The 14,814-nt window shown below is 46.8% G+C and overlaps 1 protein-coding gene across 10 annotated transcripts in view; it reads left to right on the plus strand.

Moving 5' to 3' along the window:
* The window catches only part of smg1 (SMG1 nonsense mediated mRNA decay associated PI3K related kinase), an 88,150-nt gene that overhangs the window by 43,897 nt on the left and 29,439 nt on the right, over positions 1-14,814 (plus strand). For 8 of the 10 annotated variants that reach the window (XM_079520998.1, XM_079521001.1, XM_079521000.1 and 5 more), the window contains 12 exons: positions 35-186; positions 1,121-1,262; positions 1,664-1,808; positions 2,607-2,817; positions 3,262-3,489; positions 4,210-4,390; positions 4,909-5,070; positions 6,045-6,298; positions 7,126-7,280; positions 7,720-7,942; positions 9,353-9,602; positions 12,656-12,885. In XM_079520998.1, the coding sequence (XP_079377124.1) occupies positions 35-186; positions 1,121-1,262; positions 1,664-1,808; positions 2,607-2,817; positions 3,262-3,489; positions 4,210-4,390; positions 4,909-5,070; positions 6,045-6,298; positions 7,126-7,280; positions 7,720-7,942; positions 9,353-9,602; positions 12,656-12,885 (2,333 nt within the window). The remainder of the gene's footprint in view (positions 1-34; positions 187-1,120; positions 1,263-1,663; positions 1,809-2,606; positions 2,818-3,261; positions 3,490-4,209; positions 4,391-4,908; positions 5,071-6,044; positions 6,299-7,125; positions 7,281-7,719; positions 7,943-9,352; positions 9,603-12,655; positions 12,886-14,814) is intronic. The other 2 variants (XM_079521003.1, XM_079520999.1) reach the window with 1 other exon arrangement.

Here is a 14,814-nt window from a genome sequence, read left to right on the forward strand (position 1 = left end):
GGAATTCTCCTTTAACGTCTTGTGACTTGTGCAGGTCAGTCCATGGCAGCCATGGAGATGCTGAGCTCGTGTGCGCTGTCCTACTGCCACCAGGGCAAGTGTGAGCGAGCCGCCTGTCGCTCGGTGCTCACCCTGTGCAAGTGGCTCCTCGCGGACTGGAAGGACCTCACCCCGCAGCTCAAGCAGGTAGAGATACGTTGTGATGTATTTACCATGTGGTGTTCTTGCTTACTGTAAATTGCTCTGGATTAACCTATTCCGGACGGGAACCCCTTTTGGTGTTTTAAGCATTATGTTATACTTTAGCTATTGAAAAATAGCAGCTCTACAAGCTCATAGCGAGTGCCATAGATATATATAAACTCTAGATGGCTCAAGGCGGAGTTTCTGACGTCGTTCACCCGGCAGCCATCTTACTTCGGGGCTACAGTACAGTATGTTCAATGGCAGCTCAAACGGAAACAGTCATAACTCGCTCAAATCTTGACGGATTTACAAACGGGTTGGTTTATTACAAACGTTGTCAACGTGGCTATGATTCAGGACACTTATCTGCTTATTTTTTCTTTTTATATGAACGTCGTATAAAAGCATATAAGTATGCGGACGTCTGACGTTTATAACAAACCAAACCGTTTGAAAATCGGTTGAAAATTTAGCAAGTTATGGTCATTTAAGAGTACATGCCCCATAGACACAATGTTATGTGGCCCGAGGTAAGATTGCCGCCACGTAACGACGTCTCTCTCCATTGGCCAACAGCGCGGGTGAGCTATCTAGAGTTTATATATATCTATGGCGAGTGCCGCGCTATGAGCTTGTAGATCCGCTATTTTTGAATGAAAATGTGGCGCACATCTTTGAATATATATTCTTTCAGACCGAACGTTTTTAACTCAAATCTTTGCTTCTGGGGGGTCCCTTGAACAACATATTTTGAGATTGTGGTCCGGGGGCCAATTACATATAATTCTGGGGGTCCTTAACATAAAAAATGTTTGAGAACAACTGACATAGAAACATGGGCTTTTCAGAAAATTTCCTTTTGGAAGGCATTTGTAGAATCGGTTAAATGGGTTAAAGAGCGTCTGCTAAATGTCTACATTGTAAATTGGTCCAGGTGGTGAAGCGATCTGGCGCTCTGGCGACGTGCAACGCCGGCACCGCGGGCAGCCTGTCTCCTCTCGGCTGCAACATCGTTGCCCTGCTGGAGTTCCCCCTGGTGGAGCAGGGCATCCCCCGCATCACTGCAGAAACAACAGGTGAAGGACAGGGGGGGGGAAAAGCACCACTCGAAGCCAGTGGTTCTCAACCCTTTTTCATATCATTTGGCATTTGAACCACGGACCACCATTCAATGAGCAGACCCCAAAACGAAATAACATTTTGTCGTTGGATAAGACTTTGTCCACAAAATACAACATTTTTACATTCTCTAATTGTGTAGAGTTCTTGTAAAACTATTGAGAGCGTAAACTGAAACCAAATGGACCTGTATGGGTCCATTTGGTTTCATTTCAAATAAAAATAAAAGTAATATTATATTATACAAAAAAATATTATTTGACAATTTGGCCAATGTTTTTCTGCATTCTTCCTGCTACTTAAAGTAGTATGGAACTTGTTGACAGTTTTTTTAGAATCTCTCTTTCTGTCTCTCCAGTGAGCGTGGGTGTGGGTGAGCCAGACTTTGTGCTGGGCCAGCTCTACCAGCTGTCTACCAGCCAAGCACCTGAAGTGGCCAAGTCCTGGGCTGCCCTGGCCAGCTGGGCCTATCGCTGGGGCAGGAAGGTGGTCGACAATGCCAGGTTAGTGGAGACTAGGGCATTTACTTCTAGTCATTTTTACTAGTTGACTAGTTGCCTAGTTTACTAGTCGACTAGTTGTTTAACCACCTATTATGTAAAAAGAAAAAACAAATCTTTTTTTTCTTTCTTTTTTTTAAAATAAATATTTGTACATTTAAAAACTGTGTACATTGGTGACTATAACTATAATCTACCTGATCTTGAGGCCTACAAAACAAAACAAAAAAAACTAGTCAACTAGTACCAGCAAGGTTGACTAGTGGATTTACTAGTCGACTAGTTGCTTAATGCCCTAGTGGAGACCATGTAGAATCCATACCTTATTAAAGGTGGAACACGATATCGAGGCTGGACAAAATGTTTTAGCCTTCATTTAACCACTTAAATGTATACTTTGTTGACTGGCGTTCCCCAGGGGACTAGGCCCCTTTGTAAACAGAAATAAATCACATGGGCTGGAATCAGTCTCTTAAGGGTCATGTTCTTAGCATTGGCCTCCTAACTTTATCCCACAGTCTTATCTAAACCTTTTCACCAAATGCCCGACTAACTGTTTGAACACGAGGTACAACTTTCAAGCATTCTGATCAGCCCTCGTATGTTTTCAGTTCAAGAAAAGGATTTCTTCTACATGGATTCAAATTAAACTAGGTGCAAGTGTGACCTAAACTTGAAATGGTTGTATTCTATTGTATCTGTTCTAGAGGTAACTTTTCTCACCGTTTCCGTTCATGTCTGGTGTCGGATGATACGCCATGAACTTACAGTAAATGTGTCGTTCTCTTTCTCCTTTTGTAGCCAAGGAGAGGGCGTGCCCCTCCTTCCTGGGGAGAAGAAGGACATTGAGGAGCTGCTTCCCGCCACCACCAGTGAAGAAGACAAAGAGGCCATCTTTAGCATCCTGGGACAGGCCATGTGTCGGCCTGCTGGTATCCAGGTACATGTCGGCACAGTGCTGGACAGGTCCCGGGAAGATTGCCCACTTTCCACTCCGACCATGATGATAAAAGTATGCATCTCACCGTAGCCTAATTTACTTTTCTACTTGGGTGTGCGGCGGTTTCACGCGGTGAGCTTGGTAGATTGGCTGTTTTCGACACGCGACACGAGCACGGTGACTATCAGTGGTGGAAAATTTACTCAATTATTTGACTTAAGTAAAAGTATCAATACCGTAATGTAGAAATACTCGTTTATTTTCAAATGGTGTAAATGTATATAGGGCTGAAGTGGTTAGTGTATGTTTTGTAATAAAAATCTACAAAGTAACTCAAGTTTTCAAATAAATGTAGTGGAGCAAAAGTACAATATTTGCCTCGAGATGTAGAAGTAAAAGTACTTGAAATTGGAAATACTCACGTAAAGTAAAAATACCTCAAACGTGTACTTAGGTAAAATGTACTTGATAATTAACTTTCCGCCACAGCTAACTCTTCGTCCCTTCTCTGTCCAGGACGAGGACATGGCTCTGCAGCAGGAGGAGGGCGAGGAGGACGACATGGTGGACGTGATCTGGCGCCAGCTGCTGGCGTCGTGCCCCTGGCTGGGCGAGGCGTCGGTGGGCCAGCCCGTCACCGACGGCCTCATCAGGGTGTGGCGCCGCGTGGTGGACCGCATCTTCAGCCTCTACCGAGTGTCCTGCCGGGCCTACTTCACCTTCCTCAAGCTCAACGCTGGACAGGTGAGGACGGAGGAGCGTGGTGTGCTGCTTGACCAGCATAATGTCATGACGAAATCGACGAGAAATTGTAAGAAATTCCATAAATTAGAAAACAAATGTTTAAGAACTAGTGAGAATATATACAAGCTCACACTCACGTTGTGAGCTTGTAGATCTGCGATTTCCACTAGTCTGCGTCCTGGGGAGACCAAGGAGTGAAGCTGGCCGCAAGCTAATATATTTGACTGACATTTCTTGTTTTCCTGTGAATCCTATTTATTTAAAAGTAGGATAAGTGACTTTTTTTTTTGGTTAAAACAGTTTTATTTTTTTTGTTAAAAGGTTAAATCACTAGTAATCATTGCTATAGAGTGTTTGTTCTGTAATGTGAGGCCCCTTGACCAGCTATTTAATAAGCAGAAAATACATTTTCATTTAGGTGACAGAATTTCAGCCAATCAGGAGAAATTGTAGCCATTTATCAGCGTAATGTTTTGTGTTCCTTTTAGTGTCTGCTGATTTCTTTGTGTCATCACTTACAATTCCACATGTTTAATCTGTATCCTGACTGAGTTCTTTATCCTGATTGGATAAAATTGGTATCCCGACCTAAAAATGCATTTTCTGTATAATAAAAAGCTGGAGAGACATGCAGACTAACCAAAGAAAATCAATTACGCTACCAAAAAAATTATAATCTGAAACCAAATCTTTTCACACTCACCTCTCTTTAACTCCCAGGTGCACATCGACGAGGAAGACCCCAAGCTGCTGCTGACCAATCAGAGCAGCAAGCAGAGCAACGACGACGTGATCGTCATGGCGACACTCCGTCTGCTCCGCCTGCTGGTGAAGCACGCTGGCGAGCTGAGGGAGGGGCTGGAGCTGGGCCTGGCCTCCACACCCACCGTGCCCTGGAAGGGTACGCGCACCGCACTGTGCTCCAAATCCGTCACATAGCTTTTAACCACTTTAACCATTATTTTAAACCTTAGCTTTTCACACTTTCAAGATTTTTCAGATTTTCTCATTGGCTGATGTATGTGTGCACCGCAAATATGTCCGGGCAGAAACGAACGAATCAGAACACAATAGTTCCGCCTTAGAGAATTTTGGTTCTACTGCGCTGAAACTGACACACAGGCAGTTATAGCGGACCCCCGCAGATAATAATAATGCAGCTGGTAATTAATTGATTTAATCAATTTGGGCTTGTTACTAGTTGACTAGTTTACTAGTCTAGTTTACTGCCTAGTTTACTAGTCTACTTTTTTTTTTCTCATCAGTCAACTAGTACCAACGAGGTCAACTATTGGATTTACTAGTTGAATAGTCGACTAGTTGCTTAAAGCCCTAGTCAACGACGCTAAAATCTAAAAAGACACGGATGCTTTCTCGGTATCAATGCGTTAACTCCTCCGTGCTGTGGTGTTCCTCCAGGCATCATCCCTCAGCTGTTCTCCCGTCTCAACCACCCAGAGGCCTACATCAGACAGAGCATCTGCAGCCTGCTGTGCAGAGTGGCTCAGGACTCTCCACACCTCATCCTCTACCCGGCCATCGTGGGCTCACTGTCCCTGGGAGGGGAGGCCCAGAACGCTGGTACGTGGATATGCATAGATATAAAATAAAAAATGGATGCCTCATTGGCCGCTGCAGTTCGTTCGTGCATCGATGTGAGGGCGGACGTGCGCCGGAAGTGCGGAAGCCACGCTGCCACTCAAGTGACTACTGGCCAATCACAGCGCGTCTTCCGGGACTTGTCAGACCCGAACGTCCACTGTGACGCACACGGAAGCTTCTGGGAAGCACTAGTCTCACGTTGCCAAACTGTTGCCTCTTGTAAGAGTTGTCTGCCTACGTGAGACTAGTGAAGCAGCAGAAGCACTTTTGCACATACGCCCCAGAGCCGAAGGAGGCGTCTACGCTTCTATGTCATTGTGTATATCACCAATGACCGTATGCCAGACCTTCATTATAACACTTACACCTAAATTCTTCTAGTTTGATCCCGAGCACCACCAACTCGCCGTATGAGTAGCATTGCTCGGGTAACTGAGTTGTTTGTACTTTATTTAATCTGTTGTTCTGGATCTTGTGACCATGTATATGTCTGTTCTTGTTTTTTGTATGTTTACTGTGTTTTTAGAGCTTTTTTTTACCTGCTGTAACATGAATAGCCCAATTTGGGACATGCAAATAAACTTGACCTAGTGTGGTAAGTACTCTGCGCTGATGGTTCAGCAATCCATCTCCTCAGCGGATTAGCACATGGAAACGGGGGATAGACACCAGGGTTGCCATGTTGGCTTGTTTCCCGCCAAAGTTGGCTTGTTTTTTTTCCAGAGTTGCGTTTTTTTTCCCCAGGTGGCGGGTTGCGTTTTTTTGGGCTTGTTTAGGTGGCTTGTTTTGAATATCAAACAAGCCAACATTCTATTGTCTATTAGACGCCCTCGTTCTCCAAACTACCACAGTAACTATTTCACACATCGTCATAGAAGATGTAACAATCTTTGCCATGTTTGAGAAGTTTTGAAAATATGACATTTTCACCATATATGACATAACCCCTGCAGGGAGCAAGCTGCCAGCCGCCCTGCCCACCTTCCTGGGCAGCATGCAGGCCGAGGCCATGGGGGACGAGGAGGATGAGGAGGACGAGCGCTCGGGCAGCCGGCCGGCGTCTCAGGACAGCGGCGGGCTGCAGGCGGGCGGCGGCCGGGAGGAGCTGGCAGCGCTGTGCTCCGTCCAGGACCAGGCCATGATGCACGACTGCTACAGCAAGATAGTAGACAAGCTGTCCACGGCCAACCCCACCATGGTGCTGCAGGTAATAAATAGTGTCCACGGCCACCCGTTTACAATGTTATCAACCCATAATCACCACTGGGTTACTCATCACTCCAATGCAATGCTCGCCTGGATCCTACTTGCTACGAAACACGGAAGGGAAATTACTGCTGCCGAAGCGAAAACATTGTGAAACTGACTTACATGGCCGGTTAAGACTGAGGTTAGGGTTAGATTTAGGGTTAGTAATAGTCGGACAACGACGTTACCAATGCCACGCCGCATTTCCTAATCGCAGCCAGTCGGCTCCAGGCGAGCCCGCTGGCTCGATTGCGTTTGAGTGAGTGAAGTAAGCTACTGGTGATTATCGGGTTGATTTTCATTCGAAACCGCTACCACAGCATTGTTTCCCCAACTGTAGGTCGCAGGGCTTAAAGTTGTCAGTCCTGGGGACTGATTTCAGTCCTGAGGATCTCATAGGGGTCATTTAATGAGATCAGTGCAGATTTGCAAAAAAACATTTTCAGTCTTGGGATTGTTTTTGGCTTTAAGCCCTGAGGTCGGAGTTTTTATTTGTTGACGAAATTGTCTATATATATAGTCTTACTTTAATTCATCATAGCTGAGTTTTTATTTAGTTTTCGTCTGAAATTACTCTTCATGTGACCACCGCGCTCTGACTGTAGGTGTGCTACCATGGAAGGCTGGATAGCCGAAACGTTTGTCCCTGTTCAAATATGAAATAAACAATTTGAACGGAAGTCTTGGTGTGTGCAACCCACTACCGTTTTCGTCTGAAAAAAAAAGTTTTCGTGATGGTTTTAATCTACGAACTCAACATGTGTGTGTGTGTGTGTGTGTGTTTAGGTGCAGATGCTGGTGGGGGAGCTGCGCAGGGTGACGTTGCTGTGGGATGAGCTGTGGCTGGGCGTGCTGCAGCAGCAGCACATGCACGTGCTGCGCCGCATCCAGCAGCTGGAGGACGAGGTCAAACGCGTGCAGAACAACAACACACTGCGCAAGTGAGTTTTTCCAAAAATAGCAGACCTACAAGCTTGTAGATCTGCTATTTTTCAATAGCTAAAGCATAACATAATGCTTACACCAAAAGGGGTTCCCGCCCAAAATGGGTTAACCCAGTTTGGACTGATGGCGATAAATAAAAAAGGCTTCTAAATCCTAATAGTTTTCTGAAAAACCCATGTTTCTATGTCAGTTGTGCTCAACCTTTTTCATGTCAAGGACCCCCAGAATTATCTCTATTGGGCCACGGACCCCCCCCCCCCCCAGAAGCAAATATTTTAGTTAAAAATGTTCGCTCTGAAATATATATTCAAAGATTTGCACCACAGTTTCACTATTTTTCCAAAAATAGCAGACCTACAAGCTCGTAGCGCGCTATGATCGCTATTTATTTGTTTGCTCGGTGACTAAATTGCCCCCCCCCCCTCCCCTCCTCAGAGATGAGAAGATAGCCATCATGAGGGAGAAGCACTCGGCAATCATGCGGCCCGTGGTGTTCACTCTGGACCACGTGCGCAGCATCACGGCGGCGCCGGCCGAGACGCCGCACGAGACGTGGTTCCAGCAGACGTACGGGGACTCGCTGACCAACGCCCTGGAGAGACTCAGGAACCCCCACAACCCAGCCAACCCCGCCAGCAGCTGGGGGCCCTTCAAACAGGTGAGCGTCACTGTATGGTTGGAGGGGAATTGGTGTGTGTGTGTGTGTGTGTGTGTGTGTGTGTGTGTGTGTGTGTGTGTGTGTGTGTGTGTGTGTGTGTGTGTGTGTGTGTGTGTGTGTGTGTGTGTGTGTGTGTGTGTGTGTGTGTGTGTGTGTGTGTGTGTGTGTGTGTGTGTGTGTGTGTGTGTGTGTGTGTGTGTGTGTGTGTGTGTGTGTGTGTGTGTGTGTGTGTGTGTGTGTGTGTGTGTGTGTGTGTGTGTGTGTGTGTGTGTGTGTGTGTGTGTGTGTGTGTGTGTGTGTGTGTGTGTGTGTGTGTGTGTGTGTGTGTGTGTGTGTGTGTGTGTGTCCCCACAATGGACAGAAGAAACACTTTGAAAACTGTAATAACATTTCCAACATCTAAATTAGAGCAGACTAAATCCGGTCGCACAGCAGGTGTGTCACTTGCGTTTTCACCTAGTCTCGCATAGCCAGACAACTATTCCACAATCTCAAAATGCTATAGAGTCTGGAAATCCGAGTAAGGAAGCTGCCATTTCCGTTCACGAAAATATATTTAAAAAAATATATTTCAAATGTATTCTTTCATTTCTATTTCTGCTAAGCAACAAGCTATATATGCTTAGATGATTTCTATTTATATCAGGATAAATTTGTGCGACTTTAAAGACGAAACAGACAGTGGGGAGGAGTCTCCACCACCGCTTTATATTTTACTCATGATATAGCTTCCGTTGCTCCAGACTGTATGACGGAAGCATTAGAAAATTGAGAGAGGCAACAGTCTGTCTGGTTTTCACCTAGAATGTGCAGTGAAGCAAAAGTGCGGCATCTGCACACTGCACTGCAAATTAGAGGCTATGCGCGTGACGTCATATCGTTTGCAATAACACAACGGCCTGCTGCCTCCTGCATTTTGTGCAATTTAGAAACGGGTCGTTGAGTGATTTACAACAAGCACTTCCAACGCTCCATGCTGCTCAATGTTTTGCTACTCGGTCTAGATAAAGATTGGCCCTCCCAATGACTGATTGTGGGGGTTAGCAGAGATGGAGTACTTGTAGAGAGGCTGGGGAATTGGGAATTGGCTTTACTAAATTGGGACTTGAAGGGGAGAAAATGTTTTTCTTTTGTCTTGAAGGGGCATGTTTTGCACAATAACAGTCTTTTCATTATGTCTGCCCACGATCTCTGTGATTCATACAGTACGTTTGTTTACCTCAGTCACTGATACTAAAATCTGATTTTATTTTTTCTATGAACCTGTGACTTGACACCCATACTGTTCTAAAGCGAAAATAAAAAGATTTTGAAAAGAAAGATTGGTCTGCGATCCAAACTCGGGTCCCGTCCCAGTGCTTGAGAACCAGTGCTCTATAGTGAAGTGTGTGTTTTGTGGTGGTCACTCAGGTCATGCTGAGTCTGCAGCAGCGGGCCCAGAAGCGTGCCAGCTACCTGCTCCGTCTGGACGAGATCAGCCCCCGCCTGGCGTCCATGGCGGCCACGGAGATGGCGCTGCCCGGCGAGGTGTCCTCCGCCACGGACACGCTCACCATCCAGAGCGTGGGCAACACCATCACCATCCTGCCCACCAAGACCAAGCCCAAGAAGCTCTACTTCCTGGGCTCGGACGGACACAACTACCCGTATCTTTTCAAAGGTATGGAGGGTGAAAAACAAGTGCAATGTAATTTCCTGATCAAAATCTTAAAACTCATTCGGTGTAAGATAAATGTAAGGATTGTCTCTGGATGGATGAAACTTAACCCACAGTATTTCAATGGTACTGTAAATCATAAATAATACCGGTAAGGGTTTTAATCGGATAGTTTTACTGATATTTACACGGTTTCCCCACTTTATATCTAGTTAACAATTGATCAATGAACAATACAAACAAAGTGGAATAGGCCTATCTCACAGCCCGCTTTCCACGCCCACTTCCGGTAAATAGTGGTGTCTTTAACATGAGCATTTACACGTTTTTTTCTCTGGAGAATCTAAGTACATTTTCTAATGTAAAAATGTGACAGACCAATATTATTATGAAGCAAACAAGATGGTAAATCAGGTCGAACAGATAGAACAAACCTTACCTTGAGAAAACAAAAGTTGTAGACTTCTTAAATTACCTCTGTTAACATGTAGCGTCTATGGAGTGACGTCACGCTATCACCACTAACCCCGAAAGGGGGCGTATTTAGGGGGGCGGGGAAATTCTGTGAGATAGGCTTATTGTTCCGTTAGTTGATCTGGGCACTCGGGAGTGAGAAGGACGAACAGCCCTTTTTACTCTCGACTCACAAGTTCCCTGGTCGTCTGTTTTTGAGGGGCGAGCTTTTGTCCCCACAAAATGTCGGCAACACAAACATTAAATGCCATCGACAATGAAGGGAAAATGTACGTCATCTTGTCCCCACACGTCTCATATTTGCCATCGACAATGAAAGGAGAAATTAGGTCAAATGTAAATTTGACCTAATGTGTGGCAACATGCAACAGGCATTCTGATTGGCCAGTATGAGATGATGCATGATGATGTACGATGATATGAGCGCCCCTCACTTTTTTTTGTATCATATATATATATATATATATATATATATTTTTTTTTTAATTTTGGGCTTTTATGCTTTTAATATTCTTTATAGAACAGTAGGCTGACAGGAAATGGAGAGTGACACGCAGCAAAGGGACTGGACACGTGTCAGGCTTCATCGTAGCCTAGGGGGCGCTATTGCCAGCGGTTCAGGCCATATTTAATTTATTCTTTATTCATCATGGCTGCCAGTTCCCACCTGACGTCGTGTGGGAGTTCAGACTGGTCCAGATCGTACTGAATAACTGCTAGCTTGCATAACGTCTTCAGACTAGGACTCAAGTCTAAGATAAAAAGGTCATCACTGTATCCTCCAAAGAGACTGACACGATCTCCCACAATGCAACAGCACAGCCACATACAACCGTCATGTGGACCCGGGCCGTTCCCCTTGGGCTTAACCTCCTTCCAGGAGAAAGTCTCTGGATTGTATTTCCACAGATAATTTAAGGCCTGGTCATTGTTGCTGCCACCAAATATGTACAGCTCTCCATTGTAAGTAAAGGCTGAATGACCACAGCGTCCTTCTGGAAGAGGCTGTGTAGAAGGTGTGTTCTTCCATTGGTTGGTCTCTGTGTCAAACACTCCGATGGTGTTGTAGCACTCATCCCCAATGCCTCCAAATACAAAGATCTTTGTCCCGATGATGGTGGCAGAGTGACACCAGGTAGCAGGTGGTGCAGTGCCTCTGGTGTTAATTAAAGTCCAGACCATTGTGCTGGTGTCCAACTTGTAGATGTCATTAGTGCGTCCAGTCCGGGTCGATCCTCCATGGATAAACATGACCTTCCCCAAGACACAGGCTGAGTGGCCTCCCCTCTCCTCTGGAACAGTCCCAGAAACCCTGGGTTTGAACCATGTGTGGGCATCGACATCAAATGCATAAAGCTCGTTGCAGACACCTGCGTTAGTCCTCCCTCCCCAGATGTAGACAATTTCTCCTACCAGCACAGCTGTGTGGAAGTAGCGCTCGGAGGGAACCTCAAGGGGATGCTGTCCTCTTCTAGTTGCCACTGCAGGAGGCAAAGTCCTCCATCTCAGAGACAGTGTGTTGAAGATGTACACAATGATGGGTTCCGTTAGAGGTGTACGTCGGATACCTCCAAATGAGAACACCTTGTCGTGACCCACGGTCACTGCAGCAATGGGCAATCCATATGGTGATCCTCTCAGATTCACTGTCCACTGCATCGTTTGGACAGACCTTCACCTCACTGAACATCAACTGATCTGACAGACCTGCAACTCACTGAACATCAACTGATCTGACAGACCTGCAACTCACTGAATATCAACTGATCTGTAACGGAAAGGGTTCTGAAGAGACGTTTCTGTTCTGTTGTCCTTCAAGAATGCCTGCCTCTGTTGCTGCTTAGAGCTCTTAAAGAAAGTTTGTCTCTGTTGCCGCTCCAAGCTCGCTGCTCCAAGTTGTCAAGCTGTGTGACGCTCTGCTCGACCTTCTCTTATACTGTGTCTCTGCCGCTGATGTCACTGTGACTCAGCCATAACCATATATAGACCGACTCTCACCGTAGCCACGCCCAAATATGGAGTGTGTCGTCTAACCTGACGGTGCCACCATGACGTCAGATTAAAACGTGTCAGTCAGGTTCCATACATGGAGCTCTAAGTCGATCATTGCCCATATATGGAGTTTTGTGTCAAAGATTATGTCCTAATATGGAGTCTGTGAGGTTGCTCAATCTGACCTGCTGAGCAACTTCCGTCTTTTGAATTTTATGCTGTACGGTTACTGTGTGATCTTTCTGTGTGTTGCATATACTAGACCGGTGCCCAGCTGTAGAGCACCGAGTCGGTAACGATGGAAGTTAGAGATCCATGCCCCACCCGTCTATGCAATACCCGCTGTACCTGTTGTCAGAGTACCCGTTCCACCCATCTGTCTGTGTCCCTTTTATGCCCATATATCACTATTGACACTTTTTACTATCGTTACCTTTTTTATCTCCTGTGAGCACCTGGTTCTTCTGTGTTTTCTGTTCCTTTTAGTCTATTGGCAATTACATTGCAGTGGATATTCCTTGAAGAGAGCCGTGCACGTGTTACGCTGCAGTTCATATTAATAACCTCTCCATCATCGTCTCCATTCTCAGGCTTGGAGGACCTGCACCTGGACGAGCGCATCATGCAGTTCCTGTCCATCGTCAACACCATGTTCACCAAGGTCAACCAGAGTGAGCGCCCGCGCTTCCACGCCCGCCACTACTCTGTGACGCCGCTGGGCACGCGCTCCGGCCTCATCCAGTGGGTGGACGGGGCCACGCCGCTCTTTGGCCTCTACAAGCGCTGGCAGCAGAGGGAGGCCGTGCAGCAGGCCCAGAAGGTACAGTTAAACCCATTTAGACCTGAGGCCGTGCAGCAGGCCCAGAAGGTACAGTTAAACCCATTTAGGCCTGAGGCCGTGCAGCAGGCCCAGAAGGTACAGTTAAACCCATTTAGACCTGAGGCCGTGCAGCAGGCCCAGAAGGTACAGTCAAACCCATTTAGACCTGAGGCCGTGCAGCAGGCCCAGAAGGTACAGTCAAACCCATTTAGACCTGAGGCCGTGCAGCAGGCCCAGAAGGTACAGTTAAACCCATTTAGACCTGAGGCCGTGCAGCAGGCCCAGAAGGTACAGTTAAACCCATTTAGACCTGAGGCCGTGCAGCAGGCCCAGAAGGTACAGTCAAACCCATTTAGACCTGAGGCCGTGCAGCAGGCCCAGAAGGTACAGTCAAACCCATTTAGACCTGAGGCCGTGCAGCAGGCCCAGAAGGTACAAGGAAACCCATTTAGGCCTGAGGCCGTGCAGCAGGCCCAGAAGGTACAGTCAAACCCATTTAGACCTGAGGCCGTGCAGCAGGCCCAGAAGGTACAAGGAAACCCATTTAGGCCTGAGGCCGTGCAGCAGGCCCAGAAGGTACAGTCAAACCCATTTAGACCTGAGGCCGTGCAGCAGGCCCAGAAGGTACAGTCAAACCCATTTAGACCTGAGGCCGTGCAGCAGGCCCAGATGGTACAGTCAAACCCATTTAGACCTGAGGCCGTGCAGCAGGCCCAGATGGTACAGTCAAACCCATTTAGACCTGAGGCCGTGCAGCAGGCCCAGAAGGTACAAGGAAACCCATTTAGACCTGAGGCCGTGCAGCAGGCCCAGAAGGTACAGTCAAACCCATTTAGACCTGAGGCCGTGCAGCAGGCCCAGAAGGTACAGTCAAACCCATTTAGACCTGAGGCCGTGCAGCAGGCCCAGAAGGTACAGTCAAACCCATTTAGACCTGAGGCCGTGCAGCAGGCCCAGAAGGTACAAGAAAACCCATTTAGACCTGAGGCCGTGCAGCAGGCCCAGAAGGTACAAGGAAACCCATTTAGACCTGAGGCCGTGCAGCAGGCCCAGAAGGTACAATGAAACCCATTTAGACCTGAGGCCGTGCAGCAGGCCCAGATGGTACAGTCAAACCCATTTAGACCTGAGGCCGTGCAGCAGGCCCAGAAGGTACAGTCAAACCCATTTAGACCTGAGGCCGTGCAGCAGGCCCAGAAGGTACAGTCAAACCCATTTAGACCTGAGGCCGTGCAGCAGGCCCAGAAGGTACAGTCAAACCCATTTAGACCTGAGGCCGTGCAGCAGGCCCAGAAGGTACAATGAAACCCATTTAGACCTGAGGCCGTGCAGCAGGCCCAGAAGGTACAGTTAAACCCATTTAGACCTGAGGCCGTGCAGCAGGCCCAGAAGGTACAGTTAAACCCATTTAGACCTGAGGCCGTGCAGCAGGCCCAGAAGGTACAAGGAAACCCATTTAGACCTGGCCTCGAAATTTCAAAAAAATCTTCTAAATCCTCCAGTTTTCTGAAATAAATACTTTCACAATTTTTCGAAAATAGCAGACCTACAAGCTCGTAGCGCGCCACTCGGTGGCGCGCTATGAGCTTGTAGATCTGCTATTTTTCAATAGCTAAATTATAACATAATGTTTAAAACACCAAAAGGGGTTGCCGCCCAAAATGGGTTAAACCCATTTAGACCCGGAAAAAACAGGATGGAATGTCTTTTAAAACACCAAAAGGGGTTCCTGTCCTGAATGGATTAATGGTCACTCCTCCGTTTCTCACACACTGCCTCCTTCTCAGATTTAATTTCTAGATTTAATTAATTTTTTTGCGAAATCGGATGGGCACCCCACGTCGCTATTTTGAAAGAATGAAAGGGCACATAATGTGTTTTAAGATATTTGCTACAGCTCCTGGGCACCGCCAACTCGACTCATATCCT

Source organism: Electrona antarctica (assembly GCF_951216825.1).
Source record: "Electrona antarctica genome assembly, chromosome: 14".
NCBI lineage: Eukaryota > Metazoa > Chordata > Actinopteri > Myctophiformes > Myctophidae > Electrona > Electrona antarctica.